General features: G+C 49.0%; 1 protein-coding gene across 2 annotated transcripts in view; it reads left to right on the plus strand.

The window, feature by feature from the left end:
• Nucleotides 1–26,639, plus strand: part of TBXAS1 (thromboxane A synthase 1) — a 142,503-nt gene that overhangs the window by 90,771 nt on the left and 25,093 nt on the right. For both annotated transcript variants that reach the window (XM_024555130.3, XM_045191188.2), the window contains exons 6-9: nucleotides 1,628–1,716; nucleotides 3,365–3,513; nucleotides 5,451–5,581; nucleotides 9,678–9,989. In XM_024555130.3, coding sequence (XP_024410898.2) covers nucleotides 1,628–1,716; nucleotides 3,365–3,513; nucleotides 5,451–5,581; nucleotides 9,678–9,989 — 681 coding nt within the window. The remainder of the gene's footprint in view (nucleotides 1–1,627; nucleotides 1,717–3,364; nucleotides 3,514–5,450; nucleotides 5,582–9,677; nucleotides 9,990–26,639) is intronic.

The raw sequence follows: 26,639 nt of genomic DNA on the forward strand, positions 1-26,639 counted from the left end.
CAGGACAACATTTTATAACAATGTATGTAAAGTAAAAGTAAAGCCTTTCAAATGAATGGACCCTAAAGGGTCAAAAGAATCCATTGCCCATGGTGATGATTCACGGAAAAAGACCCGGTGGTTTTCATTGACCTGAACTTCAATATTTACCTGTGTTATGTATCTTCTAACAAAGTCAACTTAACGTGACCTTGTGATTGACGTGCAAGGAAATGGTCTATTTACAATTTGGGGGGTTGCTGTGTTCCATTTACAGAGCTGCCTCTCAAGAGTGATGCTGAGAGAGACGGAGGGAGGGGAAGAGAGGGAGAGGGAGAGGGAAAGAGAAAGTCAGATTTTGCCTCAATATGACAACATGCCTTCTAATAAATAGATAACATTTTTAGAACTTTTCCCAATGTCTCAAGGCTTTTTCAGCAAGGCGTGGGTCTTATGTAATCATTAAAATCCATTTATTCATTGATTCACTTATTCATTCATTCAACAAACAATCACTATGTGCCAGGCACTGCTCTAGGTGCTGAATACACAAAAATGGGCAAAAAATCTCCCATACCTGGAGGAACTTATATTTTTGTGTCAAAAAGGTAAAATCTAAACATAAACATTTCAAAATATGTTTTCCCAAAAAAATGCTCAGAACAATGTATCACAGCCTGTGCTTTCCCGATGATGGTATTCTAGAACGCACACTGGATACAATGATTCCTTTCAGCGTTTCCACCTTGGCTTTTCAAACAGGGGAGAATGAAAGGCCACGTGGGTGCCCATCAGGCTCTGCAAGGAACTCCACCCACTCAAGCCGGCCTGCTGAGGTCAGAGTGGCGGGCAGCCAAAAGTGCGATCTAAATTTGTTGAAACTGGATTATTAGTTACATGAATATTCATGTCACCATCTTCTCTCTCTCTCTCTCTCTCTCTCTCTCTGTCTCCCCCCCCTCTCTGTTAGAAGCTTTCCATAATAAAAATATTTTACTATTAAACAAAGAAATTCAGCAACTGTCCTGTGTGGGCATAGAAGGCCTCTTGAAGTCAAGGCTTCCACTGTATTTGAGGGTTTAAGCAATTTAAGCAGAAATGAATAACCATCCACCAGAAATGCTCTACGAATGGCTTTTGTATTGAATAAGAAGGATTGAAAAGGGAAACTTGTGGCTCCTTTGGCTACTAAGATTCTATATTTTAGTGGAAGATCTCAAGTATAATTGAAACCAAGTAAACACAGATTTGGGCTAATTCCAGAGACGGTACATATGGATTGTGGTCTATTTACTCTCTAATGCTAAGCAAATGTCATGAAACCAAGTACAGATTGTCATTTCTCTCTAAGCACTTCATGATCATTTTCATAATTATTTCACAGTATTTACTCTAAATCCTTTCTTCTTTTTGCTTCCACACACAAAAAAAACCCAGATTGCTTAAGCTAAAATAGATGTTTACAGCTATTGTATTTCATGATATTTGTGAATTTTAGCCCTTCCTCTTGAATTTTCAATGCATGGAAGTTACCTTCAAAACAATGCCCATGTTGCAGAAAGCGCCACACATAACTTCTTTATCGGCAGCTAATTTAGGTAGGCCCCCTGCACGGTGTCCTAATTACACCTTTGTTATCTGCTATCAGGTGACGCCCCTAATCAGCCAAGCCTGCGAACTTCTCCTGGCTCGTTTAAAACGCTATGCAGAATCCGGGGACGCTTTCGACATCCAGAGGTAAGGACTACATTACAGATGAGAAATCGCGTTTTTGAATTGCTGCTTCTTGTAACTGCACATAATTGTTGGACAATTACCTTGGGACCAGCAAACTATGGAAATGCTAGACGCTCATAAAAGCATAGGTGGACTGACTAATAAGTAGAAATGAAACTCATATAAAATGGTAAGCAAATGTGAGCACAGCCCGGGAGACGCAGGGTGTTGAGGGAAGCCTTGGGCGGGCGGTGGTTTGTGGGTGGACTCGCTTCCGGGCCTCTGCTGACCCAGGAGTGGGCAGAAAGGACAGGGTTCTCAGAAAAGTCTATGCATTTCTACTTCCAGAAAAATTGGGGTGCTCCTCTGCCCAGAAGCCATGACTTAGCAGTAGACACCAGACGTGAATGACAGATGATCTGGCTTCCCTCCCAGGTGTCCTGTGCTCAGTTAGGGCAGATTACGGGGTGAGGTGGGGGTGGCGGATAAGCCAGAAGCTGACTTGTTCTTATTACCATTGCTAATAAAACAATAACATGATCACCGCCAGCATTTAAATTGTACCATATCGTTTAGAAAAGTCTCTCTTGTACACATTCTCTCCGGTCATGAGGTCCACGCATCAGCCAAAGATAAAATAGCTGGGCACAGCAGCGATAAAAGCATATTTAAAACCCTTAAATCTCCCACCATTAGGATCAGATGCAATCACATTCTGTCGTCAGATTGTTTTTGCAGAAACAGGGAGATGTGTAATCAATTGTAAGACTGTTTTCAATAAAAGCGGTCGAAATAAAAGAAGTCATCTGGAAATGTCATTTATTCCTCTTGAGAAAGTTGCTGGTTCTAGAATGAATGTATGAGGAAGAGGAACTAAGTGTGCACCTACATCAAATCACAAACATAGTCCTTTAATTATAAAAGGACACAAATACCCAGTTGTTAGCCCTTCTAGAAATAACCTGACTACTCCCTAGGAGACCAAAAAAAAAAAAAAGCCTTCATTGTAGTTAAAAATGGCCATTGGGGGGCAGGTTTCCTAGAACCCAAGGGGTTCGCTTTTCTCGTGCTCCTGGCACACACTTTTCCGTCTGTGAATTTCTGAAATGCAGCGTGAGTTTCCGGTAATAATATGATACACTCGTGAAGCTGGCCCCAACGTTTCCTGTGTTTATTTGAGGGTGAAGGGCCCTGGTGTTTTGCTTGCTGCTCTTACGGAAACGGTGAACCTCTGAGGAGGGAGCAGGGGACAAAGCTAACACACCTGGAGGACCAGGTTGTTAAATCATCCATCCCAATTCGCCGTGTATCGATTGAGCATTAGCTTCTGGTTCTGAACAGCTTTGGGGCGACAGGCCCAGGCTTTGGGTCCACTATCTTCCCTCCGTCGCAGGGAGGAAAATTCATTTTGGTGTTGGACTGTGTCTGGTTGGTACAGCTGCTCCCCCCCGCCCCCCATTTCTCTGTTCAAATCAGCTCCCAGTGATGTTCTATGTCCCCTCTGGTGTCCCGCTGTCACTGCTCAGAGGGGCTGACCCCCGCCACTTTTCCCCACCCCCACACTCTGAGCAGGCGGGCAATGGAGGAGGGGTCCTTGCCTGTTCAGGGATGTGGTGGGTGGGCCGATGGCAGCGTCCTTTCGAAATCCAAATGACTTCCTCTCCCATAGGTGTTACAGCTGCTACAGCACAGACGTGGTGGCCAGCGTCGCCTTCGGCACCCAGGTGGACTCACAAAAGTCTCCCGAGGACCCCTTCGTGAAGCACTGCAGGCGTTTCTTTGCCTTCTCCCTCCCCAGACCTCTCCTGGCTCTAATGTGTACGTACAGCTCCTGCCACGGGTGGTGGCACTGGGCTACTCCCAGGTGGGCAGCCCCTGGGACATGTGGGTAGCTCTCAGGACCCAGCCTCTGCCACTAGGGAAGGGCGCTCGGGGTGAGGAGGGCATCTCTCGAAGTCTGTCCTGCAGAAGCCTTGCCTTCCCAGAGGCACCCAGTCTTCCAGTCACCAGCCTGGGCCACTTCTCACCAATACAGGCAGCCCTGGCCTCTCCCCGCCCCGCCGCAGGGAGAACCGCAGCTGAGCCCGCTGCTGAGAGTTTTGCATGCATTGCCTCAGTTAGTGCTTGTATTTACCCTGTGAGGAAGGTTTTCTTATCCCCATTACACAGATGGGAAAACCGAGGCCTAGGAAGACACAGCCCAGGCTGGAGCTCACAGCCTTTCCGGGCCATACTTCTCCCCACCAGCAAAGTCCTCTGCAGAAGACTTCTCTGCCTGAGGCCCAATGCACAGTAAACCCGACAGCATATTTGATGGGTGGACTAGCAGGTTACCTCGGGCTGTGGAGACCAGTCAATTTACTTTGATTTTCACAGTGAGTTTTTACCCTCTGGCCCATTCCAGTACCTTCTTGCTTTTATGGAAGCATTGAAGTGTCAGGGGGTTTGGGGGTTTTTTTGTTTTTTTTTTAAGATTTTATTTATTCTTAGAGAGAGGGGAAGGGAAGGAGAGAGGGAGAGAAACATCAACGTGTGGTTGCCTCTCACACGCCCCCTACTGGGGACCTGGCCCACAACCCAGGCATGTGCCCTGACTGGGAATCAAACAGGCGACCCTTTGGTTCGCAACCCAGTGCTCAATCCACTGAGTCACACCAGCCAGGGCTGAAGTGTCATTTTTACTGTTATTCATTATTGCCATAATTTCTAACCGTTTGTTGGGCCAGTAAATTCTATTTATTCCTTGGTCAGTTTCATTTCTGTTTCCGAGTCAGTGTCTGTAGAAGCTCCTGTCCCCTCCACCTATTCATCACTGAAACCTAGCAGGAGTTGCAAAGGGGGTCAAGCAGTGCCTCCTTTGCCCATGACCCCTCCGGCCCAGGCAGCTGCTCTGGCTGAGTTGGCCCCTCTTGCCACCAACCCCAGGGCGGTGGCTCCACCATCCCACGTGGCTGCCGCCCCGCTCTCTGCCATCTGAGCCTGCCTCCCTGCCTGCCAGGACAGGCTGGCTCAGGCTCCAGCTCTTGAAAACGGGCAGAGCACTCTGAGAACTTGTGGGTTCAGACTGCCCTCCCCAGCGGGCTTCCGCACAATGTCTGCGCCCAACAGGCCCGCCGTGAATGCTGGGAAGCTGAACTGAGCCAGGAGATGACAAGTGTCCCTGACTCAGGTAGCCCTGTCCCGAGCGCATGGCAGCAACGGGCCAGGCTGTACACAGCCTAGCAAGGGAGGCTGCCACAGGGGATGGGGCCGGCATCCTTGTCAGCAGCTGTAGCAGCAGCTCTTAGGGACGATCAGGTGGTAGCTCTGGGGACAATTATCCAGTGGGAGGTGGGGGGAGGGAAATGCAAATGACCAGAAAGTTAAGAAAGCAGATCGGCTTCCACCACTTGCTAAGACTCGAAACAGGGCCTGCCATCTATTCTTTCCTGGTGAAATACAAAGAGCCCGGGTTCTCATATCTTGCACCTGGGAAATTAATTTATAAGCATGAGATTGACTTCTCAAGGGCCAGAGGAAGGAGGATTCAGCTGTATGAATGTGTATGGAGTGCTTACAATGTGCAAGGAACGGCGAGGGGTCCAGAAGTGGAATGAGAAAGAACCCTGCTCCAAAGAGCAGCAACGCAGAGAGGAAGACAGGCCTTCACATGACTCTGATTCAAGGCCAGGGTTTGCTTCCTGGCAACAGGCATCTAATGGCCTTGGTTTATTACTGCCCCCTTTTCAATGCCATTTTTGTTTTTCTCTTTCAAGTATCATTTCCATCCATAATGGTCCCACTGGCCCGGATTTTGCCCAATAAGAACCGAGATGAACTGAACGGCTTTTTTAGCAAACTCATTAGGAATGTGATTGCCTTGCGGGACCGGCAAGCGGCAGAAGAGGTAAGGTGTTTTAATGGCACATGGCTTCAAAATGGAATGGAACCTAATTTGGCATGGTTGTCTCTTTTCTCTCTCTTCCCTCCCAATTCTGCCCACCACGCCACGCTGTCCTGTCTTGGTCTAGAGCTTTCCAGCGGCAGGAGAAGGAAAGGAGAAAGGTTGATGAGGGGCAAGCAAGAAAGAGAGAGCGAGGGCAGGTGGGAAGCAGGGCGTGGAGAAGCCCAGATCAACCTGCCCACACTGTGAGGTCAGCAGAACTAAAGCTGCCCTGCGGAGCCACGGCCACGACCTCCTTCACCCCCACACAGGTTGTACCCACCCTGGAAAGAATTCTCTAGGTCACTGTGCTCATGTGTGCTTTTCATCAGGCGTGTTCCTTACACTGAAACGCAGCGAGAATAGAGCTTTGCCACACGAGCAGCATCAACATCAGAGAGGAGTTTAGGCAGCCGTCACCCACCTCACATTCCCTTTCAGCTCAGAGTATGTCCCTACAAAATCTGAAGCTGGGGGCCCCTTCCTGCCTCATCTGAGGCCTAGGGGTTTCTCTCCTCCTTCTAGACTTGCTCTGGGATCCAAGGTTCCTGCTCCAGACAGCAGGGAGTTGTAAGCAAATCCAACACAGCCTTCCTCAGGACGCATTTACTGCGCTGCATTTTTATCTGTGGATTACTCATTGCATCCCTAATGTGTGCTCAGCACAATAGCAGGCTGGGCTGGGGCGCAGGGTCCTGCTCTGAAGACATTTCTGTTCTTGGCACACAGTAGGAATTTGTTGATGGAACTTGGCTGAGAAGAGCAGTAGGAATGTATAGTGTTAAGGAAACTCATTTCGATAGTGGATATGTGGGTACATGTGCAATGCTACGCTTTAAGGGTCCTGCTGCCTCCAAGAAAGTTGTTTAAAAGAAAGAACACAGCCAAAATGCCTTATCCTGAATTGACTTGGGCACAGAGTAGCTTTGAAAGGGTTTCCTCAAAGGCTGGGTGGCTCAGAGGGACCGACAAGGAACAGACGTGAGGTCCAACGGTGGCGGCCTTGGCCGAGAATGAGGGGAGGCTGACTGCACGAAGCAGGCTCAGGTAGCAGCATCTTGCCCTGCCCAAGTCTGTCCCCTGGGGGCACTGGGCAGCTAATGTGTCCAGGGCCAGGAGGTGGGGAAGGCGTATACAAGCTCACAGCCCCAGGGCTCACACCACCGTCAACTCAACTCGATGCCCCTGAGGGATGGGAAGAATGAGTGAATTGGTATCCTTGGCCAGGCTCTGCAGCCTGAAAAGACAGCGCTCATCTGGATTCAGGTTCTCCAGGGGAGCCTGAGCCTGTGTGAGGGAAGCTGGTTTTCCAACCTCACTGCTGCTTATAAAGGGCTTCCCAATGAGCATGGGGTCACACACACACACACACACACACACACACACCCTACCCCGCCTCCTCCTGAAACCCACTGGCTGTGGAGTCAGCCTGAAATTCTAAGACCATTGCACCGAATGGCTTACTAAGAGGTGAGGGGTTATTAAAGATCCAATTACTGCGATTGCCTCAAGCTTTTCCTTTTATAAACTCGAGAGCTATTTGTTTCAAACAATGAGTTGATCTGAGAAAAAAACCTCCCAACCACAAATCCAGGACTGCCTGTGTCGAGACAGAGCTATACGGTTACTAAGAAAACTTGCTTTAAACCCTCTAAACTCTGTAGACATTCCATCAAGCAGATGTGTGTTTGCGCAGTGCAAAATGCGGCACAGATGTTAAAAGGTAAATATTTTTCTAAGCTCTAGCCGATGGGTGGATTAGACACCTACATCTATCAGGCTGCGTATTTTTCTTGGATACAACCATAAACCAGCAGTGTTTCGGTCCTAAATGGGCAGTGTTCAAACAGCCTCCGTGATGCAGTGCAAATAAAAGAAAGCCATCTGCGCTAATGCTCCTCTCCAGGCGCCGGCCCTAGAGAGCAGCCCTTTCTGGCCTCTGTAGCTGGAGGTTCAGACAGATTTGTGTAAGGCTCGATGGCCCTGTAGCAGCCTGCCCGGCCAGGAGGAGAGGAAAGGATGCTAGCTGCACTCTGCCCCTGGGAAAATCCAACAGTGTGGGTGTGCCTGTGCCCTCCCTGCTGTCTTTGCCCTCACCCCACTCCAGCAAAGCCATGAGCCAGACTCTGGGGACACAACTGTATCCCACACCAAGGAGTTTCAGACACACCAGCCGAGACGCCTGTGGTTGTTCTGGGGCCCCAGGTCGGCATATCAGGGGGTATCACCTGCCACCCAAGCCATTATGCCCTGCCTTTGCCCCATGGGACCGGAGCTAGCAGTGGGGCCACCACAGTCTGCCAAATGGTGACCAAGCAGCAGGAAGGAAGGTGGGGTTAGCCATCCCTTGAGATCGCCATTTGGAAAACAGAATGATCAGGGCCAAGATAGAAAGAGGCAGCCCAGTGGTAGTCATTCTCATGGCTATTCCAACTTGAGCAGGCTGGCAGGACGCTGAGGCCCTGCATCCTTAGTCCCAATGTTCTGGATGCCCAGACTTAGCTGTGAGTCCTGCCGCTATCTCCAAGGTCACCTGCCAAGGTCACCAACCTGGGAAGGGGAGGAGCTGTGAAGGTTCCTGCCCACGACCCAAAATGCCTGCCCCAAATGGCATGTGGTTGTAAGCACACCCAACATGACCTTCCTTGGGTTTCATTTACTGCGCTGCATTTTTGTCTGTGGAATTTTTCATTGCATCCCTAACGTGTGCTCAGTACAATACCAGGCCTGGGGTGGGGCGGGGCGCAGGGTCCGACCCTGGAGACACCTCTGTTCTTACAGAAGGCAAACACAACCACAGGTGAAATAACAACGATTTTAAAGGATGGAATGAAGTGCTAATTGTGTGGCAGAGACCATTCACGCAATAAAAATCCAGAAGCCAATAAACTGAGAAAATGCCACCACATGTAACGCGCTTTGAAATTATATTTTGTTGGTGCTTCTGATACTCTCCTTTTGCTGTTTAATCTATAAACTTCAGAAAAGAGTAACATATTGTTTGTCAGTCATCACATTAAAGAGCTTTTCAAAGAAAGGATGTGCCAGGGATACGCTCAGTCAAGGCCAAAGCAATGTGTAAACGCTACTATGGTTACAATTAGTGATAGTGAAAATATAAAGAACATGCAAATTGCTGATAAGGAAGAGAAGGAAAAATGGTAAGACAGCTCTATCCACTTAAATGGGGTAGGGGATTAGTGAGAAAAAAAAGGGACCTGATATGAGGAGGCTAGGCTAAGGGATGTAAAATGCAGACTAGAGACTTTGAAGAAGAACTTCACCAAAGCAAGTTCCTCCTCACCTGCACCTCCCCAGTCAAGGGTCTGTTCACTTTCTACTGCGCGAGAAAAACATGGACGCCCACGGAGGCCCTGGATTGTCCATTAGTGAGCAACAGAACATGTGCTTTGACTTAAATCTCTACGATGTTTTAATTGTTTTACTGTTGGAAAACCAACCAACCAAACCAACCAACCAACAGTACAAACATGGATAAAGTAAAAAATAAAAGACCCCTGGTTTTTTCCATCTCTTCTAGCTTACTGTGAACTGTTGAGTATGAATGTTGCTAAAGATTTTCTATGCATGGACGAATTTATGTAATTACGTGCCTTGTACATTCACTGTTTTTAATCCTCACCGGAGGACATGCTCATTGATTTTAGAGAGAAGGGAAGGGAGGGAGAGAGAGGGAGAGAAATATCGATGTGAGAGAGAAACATTGATCCGTTGTCTCTCATACACACCCTGTCCAGAGACCAAACCCACAACCTAGGCATGTGCCCTGACTAGGAACCGAACCCCTGACCTTCCTGTTCGTGGAACAATGCTCCAACCTACTCATCCTTTTCGATGGCATCGCAGTCTGCTCTTTGCTGCACCAGCCTGTGAACCCGCACAGGGGGGTTGCAGGTTCTCGCCATCTCAGATGACCCCACAAGGAGCATCCTTGTTCTATCCTGTAAAAGCTGCATGTGTACGTCTTCTTTTGAGCTCCAAGAAACCCCACTTATGTGACCCTGGGCCAAAATGTGCATCTTCTTCTTTTGTCCCTTAGAGGCGGAGAGACTTCCTGCAACTGGTCCTGGATGCCCGGCATTCCGCCACCTCCGTGGGTGTAGAGAGCTTTGACATCGTCAGAGAAGTCTTCTCCAACGAATGCTCAGCGAATCCTTCCCAGAAACACCAGCCCAGGCTCCCATCCAAGCCTCTGACTGTGGATGAGGTCGTGGGCCAGTCATTCCTCTTTCTCATCGCTGGCTACGAGATCGTCACCAGCACCCTCTCCTTTGCCACCTACCTGTTGGCCACGCACCCTGACTGCCAAGAGAAGCTGCTGAGAGAGGTGGACCATTTCAACGAGAAATATGTGAGTACAAGCTGGGTCCAGGGGCCCATGTGAAATCCACACGACAATTGATTTTGTGTTTGTAGAAGTGAAACTTATTTTTGTAACTGCCTTGCTAAAACCACGTTCTAAGTTTATAAGATGCAATAGGGCTGCTGCCTACCTTCTCCATCTCTCTGGGTTAGCAAGTAAAATGGAGGGTCCAGAACAACAGAAAAAGAAAGAAAAAAAAATTGCACATGTGCCATCAGGGTTGGGGCAGTCCCTGAAACCAGGCCTGGCAGAGGGAAGCTGCACAGTCCTCGTGGGTCAAGGTCAAAGGTCAGCAGTGGGGCAGAAGGCATGGTTTCCCAGTGCTCAGGGAGGCAGGCGTGAGTCCAAAGATGCAGCCAAGTGGGAAGGTAGGAGGGGCATGAGGAAGATGGGGAACACAGAGAGGAGGGCTGTAAGTGGAGTCAGGGGAAACGGAGCCACTGGTGCGAGTTAAGCTACTTTGCCACGTCATTTTTGTCTGGATGCTTATGTGTGTATTGCTTTGACTTATGAGTTGTTAAAGAAAATCATTTTTTTAAATCTGTGCTTTAAAAGGAAGAGCACCATAATAGAATCCTTTGTATGACATTCTGACATAATTACTACAGTCACAATTTTGGAGGGGTGGCTCAATCTCTTATTGGAACTATTAGAATTCTTTTCCTATATGGAGCCGAAAACTGCTTCCCAGAAAATCCCACTCCTTTCTCCCACCGGGGAAGTAGATGCTAGGGTAGCCTTTCTCCCCCAGAGCACTAGCTGTGTTCCTAATTGCCTCAGCTTCTTGGCTCATCGTGAACTTATGGTCAACCTAAACTTCCACAATGTTGTGACAACTGCCAAGGCGGGCCTCCCCACTCCACGGCTTGGTTTTCCTGAGCCTAGATGCAAGCGTTTATATTTATCCTTATTACCGCTCGAGTCAGTCAAAATAATTTTGAATCTTGATTCTGCCATCTGTCATGCTAGCAATTGCTCCAGCTTTGTGTCATCTGAGACCTGCTAAGCATGTCTCCTATTTCATCCAAGTCATTGATTAAAATGTTGAACAGGACAAGGCTTCCCTCCAGGTTGACATTGATCCATTAATCGATATTCTTTGGGCATGGAGTCTCAACAAGCCATGAATCCAAATCATCCTACTACCCACTCCCACCACCTACTTCACTGATAGTTGTGTGGGTTTTCTTAATTGAGGGGGAGGAGGAGGGACCAAAGGTGATGGGGGAACACACTTCAAGAGAAATAACAGCAGCTGAAGGGCACACCTATTAGGATGTATTTGCTGGCAGGTAACAAAACCAAAAAAAAATGTATTTAAAGGTGGGGGGGTGCTTATTAGGACAGATAATTGAGCAGCTCAGGAATAGATGTGGCTTCAGGCAAGTCTTTTTCCAGGCCTGTGAGGTGCTGAGGTCCCAGGTCTCCAGCTCATGGTTGTGCTTCCTTAGTACCAGCCCCATCCTCAGTTGTGCCCTAAGCAGCCTGCCAAGAGCATCTGGACTACAGGCTTCCTTGCTCATAATCAATGGAGCGAAGAGTGTCTGTAGCCCCAAGTTCTCAGGAAGAAATGTGAGGTTCATGCTGATGGGGATGCGTAGGTCACTGCCCATTCTCAAAACAACTGTTGTGACCAAGGGAATAGGGGCATGGATGGGCTTAAGCCAATCAATCATACCCCCAGAGTCTATCATACTCAAGTTATATGACTGAGAACTTGGGAGAGCACCTTTCAGAGGAAGTTCTGGCTGCGATCCCAGGAAGGCAATAAAGACTGGTCTCACAGCCATGGCCAGGGAACTCGGTTGGAGCATTGCCCGATACACCAAGGTTGCCAGTTCAATCCCTGGTTAGGGCACATACAAGAATCAACCAATGAGTGCATAAATAAGTGGAACAGCAAATCGATCTCTCTCTCTTTCTCTCTCTCCTCCTTCCTCTCTCTCTGAAATCAAATTTAAAAACTCAAAAAAGGTTGGCCTAAATAAACCAAAGGCAGGTCAGACTAAAGCCTTTTAAGCCCCTTGTGCGTGCCCAGCAGTTGGCAGACGTGACAGTGGGTCACACAGGTGCAAGTCGTGGCCATCCCGGCTACACCACACACCTCCAGGGACCTTACTCACCAGTTGAAAAACAAAAATCAAAAAGACGAAAAATAGAAAAGAACAAATAAAAATGAGAAGTCATATCTGTTAAAGCAATACCTCCCTCCCAGAGAAGACCCTCCAGGGCACTAGACGGCAGCAATAACGGAGTCCGGCACGCGTGGTGCCATGTAGAGTGTGTCCCCCCGCAGCATCATATCTATCCGGTTGGTCCTCTCCCGGGAGGACACAGGAGTGTTCCATAGGCTTCCGGCCAAAGGCCCTCACCAACCCAACCCCTCACCTCTGACGTGGCCTTAACTGGCCATGACCTAAAGAGGATGACACTGTCATATCAAGCCCTGGCCTCCTTCAAAGCCCTCAGCCTAGGGCTTTTTTCCCCACAGGACCACTTCCAGGCACTGAGAGCCCACAGGCCAAGAAACATTTTGGTAGGTAAAGTTTTCACACTTTAGCAAACATAAAGCCATCTGGGAAGACTGTTTAAAATGCCGGTTTCAGGGCCCCCACCCTCAGAGATTCTGATTCCATAAGTCTAGGCCAGGGCCTAGGACTCTGCATTTTAGCGTTAATGTCCCAGGTGATTTTGATGTAGGTGGTTCCTACTTTCACTCTGAGTAGACAGCCTTAGGCTCTCAGGGTCCAGGTGCCAATTCTAAGAAGAAACAGAGCCCAGAGCCTGCCCCTGCCATGCAGGCCCCCCAGGTCATTTTCTTTCTCTAGGTAACAGTTGGGGCTGTCTCTGAAAGATAGCGATGTGGTGTGTCTTTTTTAAAAAGTTGATTTGGTAGTCACAATAGTGTTAATAGGACACAGCCTTGCCCGTGGTATGCACTCGATAAATATTTGTAGGTTCTCTTTTTTCTTTTCTTCTCCTTTTTCTCCTTCCTCCTCCTCTTTTTCTCCTTCTCCTCCTTCTTCTCCTTCATCCTATGATCAGAGTTTTGTTAATATGGACCATCTGCCAGGATGTGGAAGTGCAGATGATATGTTCGCACATTAGATATTTTCCTGAAAATGTGCGTGTAAAGAATGACGTGTTATAATTTCCTGCTGGTTCTCATTCAACAAATATTTCTCGAGTACCAGTTAATGTCAGGCTTGGGCTCCAGACGCTACACCCCAGGATGTCCCGACCCAGCTCTTCCATGCTGTCCCTATGGAGCCCCACTCCTCATTCGGTGGCCTCTTTCCCTTGTGCTTGTCAGTGACATCTCTAGATTTGAGCTCTACAGTTTCTTGTCCCCGAGTCACATCCTTTTACAGCCACACCTCATGAGAATCTCATGAAATCTATGTCCCTCTTTCAGAAAAAAAAAGTATACATGTGCCCTGTATCCATTAGGATTTTTTCTGTTGACAGTGTTGAAAACTCAAACCACATTGGCTCAGGGAGTTTATTGGCCCCCATGTCAGAAAACTCTAGAGTAGGGCTGCCTTCAGGTATGGCTCGGTGCTGGGTTCCACACTCTGTCACTGGGACCCAGGTTGCTCTAGCTCCCCATCTCTCAGCTCTCCTCACATTCCATTCTCAGACAGGATCTCCCTGAGATCTCAGTATGTGGGACAGCCTGAACCAAAAGAAGTGCAGGCATGGAACCACTTTGAGTTTTTTCCTATTGTTTCTCTTCCATGTGCTGTGATGAATCTCCTCTCTCTTTCCTCAATGATGCCTGAGACAGATCTCAAAAGTTTTTGGTCGCTTTTAGGCACAAAATGGTCCAGGCCACTCTGGTCCTGTTTAAAACTCCATTCTCCAAGTAAGTGCCCTTCCATCCCCTTAGCTCAAGCTGACCTGTGGCCTGAGGAAGCTGCTCTGGGGAGGGAATGTTGCCTGTTCTCCCACCTTCCCTCCTCTTCTCCCCTAGCTCCTTCTGGGCCCCCTTCTTCTCCCAGGCTTGAGGCCTTCAGACAGATCCCCAAATCCTGCTTCACTGGGCTTCTCGCAGTGCCTTCCTGCAGTGGCCTCTGGCACGGACAGAGTTACTCAGGGGACTCCTGGGACCTCCCCACTGCACCATGCCCTGGTGGGGGAGGGGCTCCAGTGCCCATCGCCAGCTCCTGCCCCACAGCTTCTCAGTGGTGGAGTCTCTTGGTGGCAGTCAGCCCTCTTGAGCAGCAAAGATGGCTTGCAAAGTGTCCACCTGGGCCACAGGCAACACACATCTGGGCCACACCAACAGTGGCTGCTCCCTCTGCCATCCCCTCTCTCTGCCCTGACATCTTGCTCCAGTTACTTTTCCTGTGCTCAAATGGGCAGAGAGGGCAAATGAGCAATTCCGCTCCATCAGCCTGTGACCACCTGGGGAATGGACCACCAGGTTCAGGCAACTGCCCCCGAGCTCTGTGAGTGGTTCTACCCGAGACCCCTTCCTTGGCTCAGGACAAGGGAAGAATCCTCTCTTGGGCTAAGGACTCCCGGCTCTGACGAATTTTCTATTCATCCCTCTAATCTCTTCATTGGCCGAGGCTAAGGGATAGAGGAGAGCAGGTTAGGTCCAGCCTGAAACAGCAACAGTTTCTCCTGGAAATCTCAGGGAACACCTCACTGATGGAGATTGGGTCCTGGGCTCACCCCTCAACCAATCACCGTGGCTGAGGAGATTACGACGCTTTGATTGGCTTACACTTGAGTCACTGGCCCAATCGCTGAAGTGGATGTCTAGGTGGGGCCTCACTTGAACCCCTCGGATTTCCAGAGGATCCCCAAACCTCTGTTATTGATGTGAGGTGAATGGCTGCTGAGTGGCGAGAAAACAGTGTGCCCACCCATGTACATGGACTCCGTGGTTCCCGGATTAGAAGCTTCCACTTTCAAATTTCTTGTTATGCAATCACCCGTACCCTCCTCTGAACTTAGGTTCTTCTTGTAAAGGCGATGTCCACATAGCCGGTCACGCCTTCCCTATTGGTTAGAATGAAGCCCGGGCTGACAGCCTCTATTGCAACCCTTCCCAGTCAAGACGGGAAACTGTCAGTGGTACAAGTCAGTAATTCAGGAGCTCTGCTTTTACCAGAACTGAACTTCCGGCACATACAACGATACTCAAAGGTCTTCCTTCACCATGGAGGATTATCTTACACACGTTTTACACATATACCTTCTGTCCGGCGTTACCCCGTCTCTCGCCACCTGTTTTACCCAAGTGGCCTTGATTGCCTTTCAGGGGATAGATTTCTGTTTCAGTTTATAATACGGTTATCATCTACTTTATAATTCATGTCTCCCTAGGCTGCTTCATTAAGACACATGTGTTTTCTTCCAAATCATCTGACTTTGGACTTTTGACCGGCTTTCCCCCTTCTCATTCCACCTCAAAATGCAGCTTAAAACCTTCTTTCTCAAGTTACCCGATCTCTCGGAGAGCTCTCTCTTTTCCCCGTGTTTTCTCAGTCATATTGAAGGGGAGGTGCGTTCATTAAATTCAAGAGTCGAGAATGGAAAGATTTGTGCCTCTTGCACCACTGGTAAAACTAAGGAAGTGCACCAATGATTTAATAGGACCTTTGTAATGTAGATGCCTCATTGTGTTCTCCAATATCTAATTTTGAAAAGGATGCGAGAAAAAAAACAACTTCTTTCCATATAAATTGTTTTTGCTATAGCTTTCGCACTTTATGTTGAAATTATCGACTTCTGATCTGGCTAAACCACTCTCTTCTCTTTTTGGTGCCGGACTGTGCCAGCCAAAATTTATGACCCATTTTCCTGCTGCTTAATTGTTGTTATAAATCTGGGCAGAACCCAGTTGTAAATTTATCACAAATTGGACTAGATTGATAAATAGCCTCTCTTTAGGATAATTTGAACATAGCTACGCCTTAGAAGAAAGGCCAAATTCTTAAAACTTCTCTTGAAGAGGTGCTTTGTAACCATTATAAATATCTAATTAAAATACAACGTATTCTTTTTCTCTTAAGGATAAAAGAACATTCCACGCTGAGTATCTCGGCTGATTAGCTCGCGCTGATGATGTGAGCAAGGTTGAGGATTTGTTCTTTGAAGCAGGCGGAGGATCTCAAAGGAAAAAAGCATATTCTTTGGCTACATTGAAAAAAAGAAAATTCGCCTACATTTGCCTCCAACTAGCTGTTTCATAAATACACATTCTTTGTCACAGGGGAAGGATTCGCTGAGAAAATAATGTGATAGCTTCACACAAATTTATCCTCACTATGGGGGAAACATGCCTCCCAGTTTGGATCCCACCCAGGTCGAAGTTTCCAGGTCACGTTCACACAGGGAGCGGAGCACAGTGGACTTTAGGACTCAAGGAAAGAACCGGAAGTGGGTTTTCCCCCACTGGGAAGGGTTCCTGCCTAGGTCTGCTCGGGTCTTGCTCGGGTCCCACATTTCAGTAGGAGTAAGTTCAGGTGTCCCCCAGCCACACAGGGCAGCAGTGCCCTGTAGGACGAGATGCATCCCTTTCCTACAGGATCTTAACAGCATGGCAGAGAGCAAGTTAGTGAGGCCCAAGGAAAGAGGTGGGAACAAAGAACAACTCACGGCCCTAAAGTCAAACTAAAACACAAAGCCAAGAAGTGGGACACCAGCAGGGTGAGACGTGCGGCCATAGACTGCAGTGCCAGCCAGCAGGTAGAGCATCTCAACGTTCGACCTGGGGAGCGTGTGAAAATGCAGGTGCTCACTCAGCGGGCCTGGGGCGGGGTCTGAGATTCTGCATTTCCAGCAAGCTCCCAGGTGATATAGGTGCTGCTGGTCCACGGCCCACACCTTGGTCAGCCAGGTTCTAAACCTACTCCGCCTCTCTCAGTTGTGACGTACGTAGTAAGTATGTATTTCTAATGATAGTTAGAGTACTGATGTTCTGCCATGATTTACCTTTTGTCAATAAATTAAATCAGTTCCAAAATTATTCTGAAAGTAATGATGCCACTCTCATGTTATTGAGTGAAAGAGAAAGTGATGAGGGAATCACCCAGGCCTGGGTGTCTTTATTTTATTTTTTAACCCTCACCCGAGGATATGTCCACAGATTTTAGAGAGAGAAAGAGAGAGAGACAAAAGAGGCAAAGGGGGAAGAAGGGAGAGAGAGACATCAGTGTGAGAGAAACATCAGTCTGTTGCCTCCCACACATGCCCCGACCAGGGATCAAACCTGCAACGTAGGTGTGTGTCCTGACAGGGAATCGAACCCACAGCCTTTTGAACCCACAGTGTATGGGACAACACTTCAACCAAGTGGGCCACCCAGCCAAGGCAATCCTGGACATCTGTAGAGGTGTATTGCCCATAACCCTAAAATTACCTGGCTTCCTTAAACAATTTTCTCCAGGGTAAGAAGCTAGGGAGAGCTTTAAGGTTGATTGAAGGTCACTTTCAAGGCAGTTGAAGGTGGCAACCAGAGCCTTCTCTCAGTGCGCAGGTGTGTACAGGGGCCGCATCACAGCCCACAGGCACGCGTCAGACCGGGTCTTTCAGGCAGGGGCCCCATCTGGGCCAGAAGCTCCCCTGATGAGCACTTAGTGTAGACAGAAGCTTCAGGTGCCAATGAGAGGCCATGCCAAAGTACGGCGGTCAAAGACAACTTCCCGGATGCTGTTTGCCTGGGCGCAAAATCTTTACTATTCTCACTGCATGAGCGGGAGCTGCAGTGCAGGACCTTGGAATGTGTCCAACTTGTGCACTTCCTGTCCTTTACTCTGGAGTGTCTGCCCCCCAGAGAAGTAGACTCTCTCACCCTCCCCTGGCTCCCCAACAACTAATAGAGCAGAGAAGACCTGACCCTACAGGAGGGGCCTCTGTGTGTGTGTACCTGGAACTTTGGCTTGGGTGTGATGATGGGTGGACCTGCTACCAAAGCATCACCCCGGGAGGGAAGAAGGAAGACAGGGTATGAGGTACTTCTGGCCCCATCATGAGACAACTCAAGAGTCCCCAAAGCAGGGTCAGTCAACCTGGACCAGGTGGCAGAGCCCCAGTTTTCGACTGCCTTTGTGATTATTATATACACAATGGTCTTTGTGATCCAGGTCACCTGTCCATTCTCTCCTTGGGGACGACTGCCTCTCTGGGGCCACCTGTGCAGTGAACATGTGCTGCTCAGTGCCAAGAGCTTCCTCTGCCACCACCCAGAGGTCCACTCTTCCACACTGCCAGCAGACACTCAAATCCCACGCCCATGTGAGCGCTGGGGAAACTGACCCACCTTGACTCTGAACAGCTCCCCGAAGCCTTGGCCGTGGCAGCCACATCCCCAGGCCTTGTGCCACCCGGGAGCTCAGAGATCACAGCAGATCCCTGCCTCTTCTTCTCTTGCTTCTGTCTTCTCTTTCAGCCCCATTTGTTGGATTTCTCTTATGTCGCCTCTCTTCAACATTTGCAGCACTATTTAGTCTTCTTGATTCTTGTTCTGGCTCTGTTCCCAAGGTCCAGAGAGACACAGAGGCTTCCCCTGTGCCACCTCCTGACCCTCGGTCCCCTTGGGGCCCCTGGCTGTCCCAGAGCCTGTGAATTTGCACACTGACACCCTGCGTGCGTGCAGTGGGGCGGCTGATCAGGTAGGAGGCAGGTTGAAGAGTAGGAAGAACTTGCAGGTGTTTTTCTGGGCCGCCAGGCTTAATCAAGTGTAGCACTTCAGCACTTGCAATTTTTAGCAAGTAATGCTCCGTGTCCCCCTCCATCTTGAGTCCCCGCAGAGCAGTTCTGTCACGGCAGAGGGAGAGGTGACCTGCAAAGAGATGGTCCCCCCGGGAACGGGCCACACCAATCAGCATATATCTGGTGCCCTTCATGTGGTAACTCAGAGTATTTTATACTCAATATCCAGGCCTCTAGAGAGGCCGAGCTTTGCTAAGCAAATAAGCTGGTGGGGTCGGTTCACAGCAATCCAGAAAAGCAAGAATTAAAAATAAACTTGGGAAAGTGAGCTCCGCAGGTGAAGCCGGCGTTCTGCGGGTCCGCTTGGCAGGGAGCTGGAGTCTCAAGTGAATGGCCCGTTTATTTAACTATTGCTCACATGATAGGCTCTTAAAACATCAAAAGTATGGGTTTTAGTTCCAACAATTAGCTTTTAGAATAAAGAATAAACACATACACTTAACAAAAAATGTCATGGAACTCTAGTCATCAAAACCACTTTTCCACCAGTGGAGTAGAATGGTACCGGCTGGGGCCAATTTAAAGACTCCTACCCTGCTCTCCCCCCCAATAAATAAATAAATAAATACTCCTACTCCATCAGAACTTTTGCTATCAACCCATCACTGGGCTTTACATTTCACGATTAGGATTTTTTTTCCTTTGTTTTAACCCATTACCCATCATTAAAATGCCACTACTCCTGCCCTGGTTGGGTGGTGCAGTGGCTTGGAGCATTGTCCCATGAGCCAAAAGGTTGCAGGTTCGATCCCTGGTCAGGTCACATAAATAGGTTGTGGGTTCAGTCCCCAGTTGGGGTGCATATTGGAGGCAGCCAATCAGTGCTTCTCTCTCTCCCCCACTTCTTCTCTAAAATCAATAAACATATTCTCGAGTGGGGATTTAAGGAGGGGTGATACACTCAAGTCCCACAGGGCCTCTCGTCTGCTCAGCGCCCAGTATTTCGCAGGGCCTCCACGGTGCCCACACATAGGAGCTTGTAAGGAATAGGTGCCGATGAATGAAGAGATTACCTGAAAGCACACTGCAGGTGGGGAGGAACGGGGAACCGCCTGGGAGAAAACACGTGGTTACTGCATCCAGGCAGACGGGAGTCAGAGAAGGCCACTGCCAGGGTCACAAAGGCAAGTGCAGGCCCTTCACTCAGCAGTCCCTACAATCCTACAATTGTGCTCCCATAGGACTCCCGTGGGCCACTTCACACACACACACAAGTTCATGCCCAGACGGGTCACACCAAGGAAAGGAAGGAACCAGGGCCCTTGGGCTCTGAAGGGACCTTGGAGACCAGTCTCCCATCGAGGACAGGTATCTGCAAGATCATGCCACTCTGCTTGAATGCCCCCAGGAACAGGGAACTCACTACCTAATGGTCCCTCCATTATCCTTGATAAAGGTCTTCCTACATCAGTTGAAGTATGTCCTCGCTCATTGCCCACCTACTCACCCTTGTCTACTCCTCTGTTTGCGGGACTTATCTACTAACAGTCAGCCGATTAATAGCTTCTGCCTGAGGCAGGGGGCAGGGGAGCGGAGCAGCTACTTCCACCCTCACTAACAGCCCGTCACTGGGCATCTCAGAGACAGACGGAGGAGGAAAATTGGAAAGTCAGTAAAGAATAAGGGACGTTTCTAAAATGTTTGCTTGTGGTCCAGACATTCAACTTACTCTGAGTTTCCTGGTAAATCTATTTTGCCCCAGGACTGTGGGGCAAGGTTACGATTTGTGTTGGGTGTGTGTGTGTGTTATAGCTGAATACAGTACATGTGAAAATATCAACCACATGAGGCTGTGAGGCCAGGCATATGAATATTCCAGATCAGAAAGGAGAGTGGACTCCCCTGTGAATTGCAATGTGTGCGGTTTATAAAGTTAAGCACTTAGAATTCTGTCTTTAAAATTTAAATATTGAGATTGGGTCTCCAGGACACAAGAGGCAATGCCTGTTTCTCAATCGCTTAATTTGATCCCCCCCCTTTTTGGTAGGATAAGTTGTTTTTCAAAGCCTCATTCCTTGAATGTTCCCTATAGAAGGAATGTAATTAAACTCCACTGGCCTCCCCCTGCTGGGACCAGGCTGGGGCCAGAGCAGTAGGAAGCATAAAACGGATACCCCGCAAAAAGAAATCCTTATTAAAAGATAAGAAGAGGATCAACTTCCCTCTGGTTAGGAACAAGGAGCTTTAGAAAGCCACCCAGGCTCCTTTGGCAACGGGCTTAGTCTCAAAGACATTTTAATTAGCAATTTAAGGCTAGAAGGAAGAGGATAAACTCCTCACCTCCTTAGCTAAATGGGAGAAGTTCAACTCCAAGAGAAACTAGTGCAAGTGGCTGAGAAGGGAGGTCTTGGTCGAGGGGTGACTCTGGAACAAGAAGGAACTTTTTCATGAAGTGGCACAGTGAGGTATGCTGGCCTCGTCACCCACTATGTTTGGGGTCCCCATCCTTGGGGGGTGGTTCTCACCCCTCCATGGAGCCAGGCACTCACTACCCGGCTGGTAGCGGAGTCATGAAGCTGTCACCGAGGGAGCGGGTCCTGATCACACTTGGACAAAACCTCTACCTCTCTGACCAAGGAGCACTGTGCCCAAAAAGAGGGGGCTCGAGACCTGCGTGCCGGTCCCAGCCCTTCCAATAGCGACATGGAGGCACTGAGCCGCCACTCACTGTCAGTGTGACAAGGATGATTGGCATTGTCTTTGCTCCTCAGTGTTCCTATCTGTAAAATGGGGACGTGAATATATAGCCCATAATATCATCATGAGGATTAGGTGAGTGAATCCACGTACAATTCTGGGCACACGTGCTACGGTCACCCCCTCTCTGTGCCTCAGTTTCCTTATCTGTGAATGGAAGGGATGGACTAGACTTCTCTGCTGGCAGTGATAATGACCCCTGGGAGTCTGCATGCCAGGCCCAAAGCTAAGTGCTTTCCATGTAAGTGTTCGCTGGATGCTCACTGGAACTTTATGAAGCAGGAGCTGTCACTGTCCCCAGTTAATCAGTGAGGGAAGAGAGGCTGCACAGTCAGGGAGCTCCAAGACAAGCAGGACCCACAGGAGAGAGAGGGGTTTTAAGGAACTGACTCATTTGATGGTGGGGCTGGCAGGTCCAGAATCTGCAGGGCAGGCCAGCAGGCTGGTGGCTCAGGCAGGATTCGATGCTGCCGTCTTGAGGAAGACTGTCCTCTTCTTCAAGACATCTTAGACTTTGCTCTTGAAGCCTTCCGCTGATTGGATGAGGTTCATCCACATCACCAAAGGTGTTCTCCATCATTTCAAGTCAACCCGTTGTAGATGTCAACCACAGCTACAGAGGACCGTCACCACAACACCGAGGTTCGCATCTGATTAATAACGGGGTACGATGGCCTAAGCAAGTTAACACAAAAGACCAACCACCATGGAGCCTTTGAGAAGATAATGTGCCAAAGGTTATTCACCAGGGAGGGGTCTGTCCTGGACTGGAGCGCACATCTCCCAACCACTTAGTCGCTGTTCTTTTCAACGTCATCTCAACATTCAGTGACTCACGGACACTGAAGCTGTCCCTCCATGCTGTAGTGTCCTGCCTGCCAGGCAGGTCACTGCCAGTTCAGCACTTCCATAAAGGGGGCTTCCAGGCTGCCTGCTGCCGTGCGGGCCTGAAGCCACACTGGCACAGCACTTTTACGGCATTGAGGAAGTGCCAACTGTCCAGGCAGATGGGGGCACACACCCCCCTCAGATCCATTTGCTGGCACCACCTTTGACTGGTCCCAGCTCTCGGCCTGAAGGATAACGTGTTCCTAGATGTATGGTGGGTTTTCCCCTCACTGTATGACATTTGCACGGTCCATTCTCCAAGTTCATGGACTCTCTTTCTTCGTAGCCCACACAGGGCAAGATCAAGAGCTTGCGGGCAGCTTCATGCCTGATGCCCTCCATCCCTGGAACATTCCTGAGACAGAGACGTCTTGCCCCAGGGCCACTTTCTACCTCCACAGACTCGCGTCTCAGCACTTTTTCTGTGAAGCTGATCTTGTCTCATTCACCAGAGAGGTTCTCCAGCCAGCCCAGGCTTTCTCTTTGGGCTCCACACCCCAGGAATTTTTCACGCATTGCATTTCCTTGTGGTTGTTCACTTGCATTGTGTTCTATGGAAGAGAACAGGAAACAGGGCTCTGAGCCATTTGTCCTGCAGCCTAGTGGCCAGCCTGGCACTCCCTCTGCTCGTCACTGCTGCTCTCTCCCTGGGTCTCCTCTGGACTCGGGTCTGATACTCCCCTGCCTGGGGCCAGCTGTTCCTTAGCTGCTGCTGAGAGCCATTTGCATCTCAGTTCAGGAAAGTCCTTGGGACACAGTGGGAGCCAGGGAGCAGCTTTGCATCCTGACACTGCCAAGGGGCCACTTGCCCTCCCTCCCAACAGGACACTCTTCAGGCCTGATTCCTGATACCTCTGCTACACCACTGCTCCCCCGCCAACCCCTGTCAGGTCTGCACGGCAGGGTGGCCTGCCCTCCCGCAGTTCCCAAGTCTCCAGCTGAAGAGGGCCGAGGTTGTAGAATAGACCCCAGTCGATTTCTAGGCAGACTCTGACTTTGGGCAACTAGAGCCCTTCTAACAGCTCCTTCTCCTATCCCCATGGCCACCCAGTCCAGGGACCCGCATGCAAATCAAGGCCCAAGAGCAGCCTTATGCTGAACATGTACAAACAGCAGATGCCTGGGATCCACCGCCGGAGATTTGGATCTAGCAGACCAGCAGTGAGGCCCTACACCGCACTTCTTTAAAAGCCCCAGGTGATTGTAAGGTGCGGGCAGGGGAAGAACCGGGCCATACTCCCAGGAGGTGTATGTGCCGACCGCACTGGGCAAGGCAGTGAACTCTATAAACAGGCAGCATGATCCCTGGAGCCGCTTTTTGCTTTGTAGAGAAGTCACTCCCCGAGTCACCAGGAAGCAGTGGGTTTTCTGCGACAGTGCTGCGGTTCGGATCCAGCCCATAAAGAGCCAGGAGCCGAAGGCCGGGCAAGGCCCTCCAGGGCACTGCCCTTAGAATTACGGTCCTCAGACACAGACCATGCTGAATCCAAGAGGTCATCTGCTCTGTGCCCCATGTCCAGGAGCCGGAGGGGCTATTTCTCCATCTCGTAGACAGGATGACAGATGCCTAGCCCAGTCCCCTCCCAGGCCGCATGTTATCTCAGAACTCTGGGGGTCTCTCTGTCTCTCTGCTTTCCCTTCCTCTTTTCCTCCCTCCCTCCCTCATCCTCTCTCCTTTTTCTGAAAAGCTCATTTAATGGTTCCCCAGCCTGGCTGCAAATTAGTGATTTATAGACCTGAAAGATGCTAATGATAGCGGTCACCACCACCATCATCGTAACCATAAACATTTATGGGGCACCATAATTAGTCATCATAATTTTTATGCGTTAAATAAATAGGACCTAACTCTATAAAGAAACAGGTCCTACTAACCAAGAATATTATGCAGATTAGAAATCTCCTAGAAGCATCTACTGGAAAAGTCTCAACTTCCAAAACACACACACACACACATTCAGTGGCTTTGTTTCTGGAACAATTCACTGCCTGTCCCTTCTGCAATTTCAAGGGGTATTGCCCATCTTCTCAGTTCTCAGCCCGTGGCCAGGGGCCAGTTTTAACTCTCTGCTGCCTGTGTCGGCTACATTAAGTTCTGTGACAGAAACACCTGTTTCCTACTTGTTTTTCTCAAGGAGTGATTCTGTGTAATCGAGTATTCAATATCAACGAATATCGGTAATGATTATGAGGGAAATACTAAGAAGAAGAATTACTATTCATTGTGTCTGGTGCTGAGCGAATTCTAACGAGCACGTTGGCATTTCCCCCCATTTGAAAGGTCAGGCAATTGAAACTCAGTGATTAAGTGACTGGCTCAGTCGGGAGCAGAATCTACATTTGAACACAGGTCCACAAGTCTCAGCGTTCCTTGGCGTTACCTTGGGAATGACCGCGAGGTCCGTGGTCATAGGTCCATGAGCACGGCCAGTGTCCAAAGTGGGTTAGCACACATTTAGACACACTCATGACACGTGTTAGCACCGTGAGAGCCAGGGCTCTGTCAAGGTGTTGGGAAGTTCCCAGAGTCATTTTTAACTCCAGTCTCAAGTGTCCTCTCCCTGTCCTATGCCACTAGGTACCTAAGAACATTGTTGGGATAAATGGCATTTTTACTTATATCACCAGCTATGAGAAACTAAGAAATACTAGTAGGTCGAGATGTGTGTTTACCATAGAAAACTAAATTAATTTACTTCAACAGCCCACAAACAGATCAAACAACATCAAAGTCCATAGCAACGGAAAGAAAGAAAGAAATTGAAGCCAGAAATACACTGTTCCTTTTGCCTCAACATTTGACAAATTTATATTCCCTTGTCTGCCCTTGGGTGTCTTAAAATCAAATTCTATCACTATTTCCATGTAAAAAAATTTTTCTCTATAAAATGCAACATATCGGGAATTTCTCTATTCATCTGTCTCTCGGGTTTCAGGCAGACAGTTTCTTCCCTGGGGAATAATTTATATGTTAAACCTGTCATCTCTCGCTGTACCTAGTAGCATTGTTCTCCCTGTCCCTCAAAATTTTGCTCACTTAACAAGGTCTGTGGGTGTCCTGACAAGATCCTTCTCAGGCTGCGTGAGCTTTCCGGTGAGGCAGGCCAGAATGTAGAGGGACAAACCCTGTCCACTGCTGGCATCTGAACAGTGGCCTGGGAAATGTCCACGTACTTGCCTTTCTTTTCTACAGCTAAAATAAGGGATGAAAACATCCCCCATGCCTCCCCATCTCATTTCCCACATCAAACTTCAAAGCCTGTGAAGATGCAAGACGGGCTTTTCCTGATTGGTTCATTCCTTTCCACATGGATTTGAGAGTGGAGTGAGAAGTGAGCCTCGGGTTTAAGCCATTCCAACAGGTGCTCCACCTTGGACAGAAACTTCCAGAAATCAGATCCTCCTAGTTGTCCATGTCATCAGAGGCCTCTTCCTCCTTAGCTGGGACAACTAGTGACCAAGAAAGCAACAGATTTTTCCTCTTGGACTTTGCCTTCCTTAGTCATTTTGAGAAAGTCAAGTCAGCAACCTTAGAAGGAGTTTCCTATTCTATCCACCCCCTTTCCCCTCCCCTTAGGCGGGGTGACACGCTTCTGCCCGGTGACCCCTAGACAAGCTCGGCTGTTCACACCATGATTGTATGTTTCTCTTTGTCATCGCATCGGGCACATAGTAGGTGTTCCATGTCAGCTGAATGAATGAATGCATAAAAGCTAAAGTTAGAAGAAAGTTAGAAAGCATGCCGTCTAATGCCTTTATTTTGCAGGTGAGGAATCTGAGGCAAAGGACATTCTGAGGCTAGCGGGGTGTGGTTACTGGACCCCCAGGCCCGTGCTCTAACAGCCTGTCCCCCACTCCGGGAAGACCGAGTGTAGACAGTGTGCCCCTGGCCCCGGCCCTGCATCTGTGGTGGGGATGCAGGCACAGTGCACCCCAGCACACCACTTTGGCTCCTCCCTCCACGTCTGTATTTTCTCTTCTGGATGAACAAAGAGTCCTTTTGTCCTTGCATTGGCCTCACCTGCCTTCTTCCCTGCAATTTCTGCTGCACACGGCCTGTCTTCCCCTGGCCTGGCATTCTTCAAAGATTCCTTACGGCCATCTGGCCCCCTGTCCTCCTCAACGCCTCTGCTCTCAGGACCACTTTGGGGATGTAACATGCCCTTAACAAGATTTTACCCCTCCCTCCCCGAGCAGACACTGGCATTTCTGCCACAAACAGGATTCCACAATTAAAAAAAAAATCATAAACGCTAAAAACAAACACAAAACTGGTGGTGCACCAGGAGCCGCTAGGAGAATGACAGTCATCAGTTAAAAAATTAA

This window comes from Desmodus rotundus, chromosome 6 (genome assembly GCF_022682495.2).
Source record: "Desmodus rotundus isolate HL8 chromosome 6, HLdesRot8A.1, whole genome shotgun sequence".
Taxonomy (NCBI): Eukaryota; Metazoa; Chordata; class Mammalia; order Chiroptera; family Phyllostomidae; genus Desmodus; species Desmodus rotundus.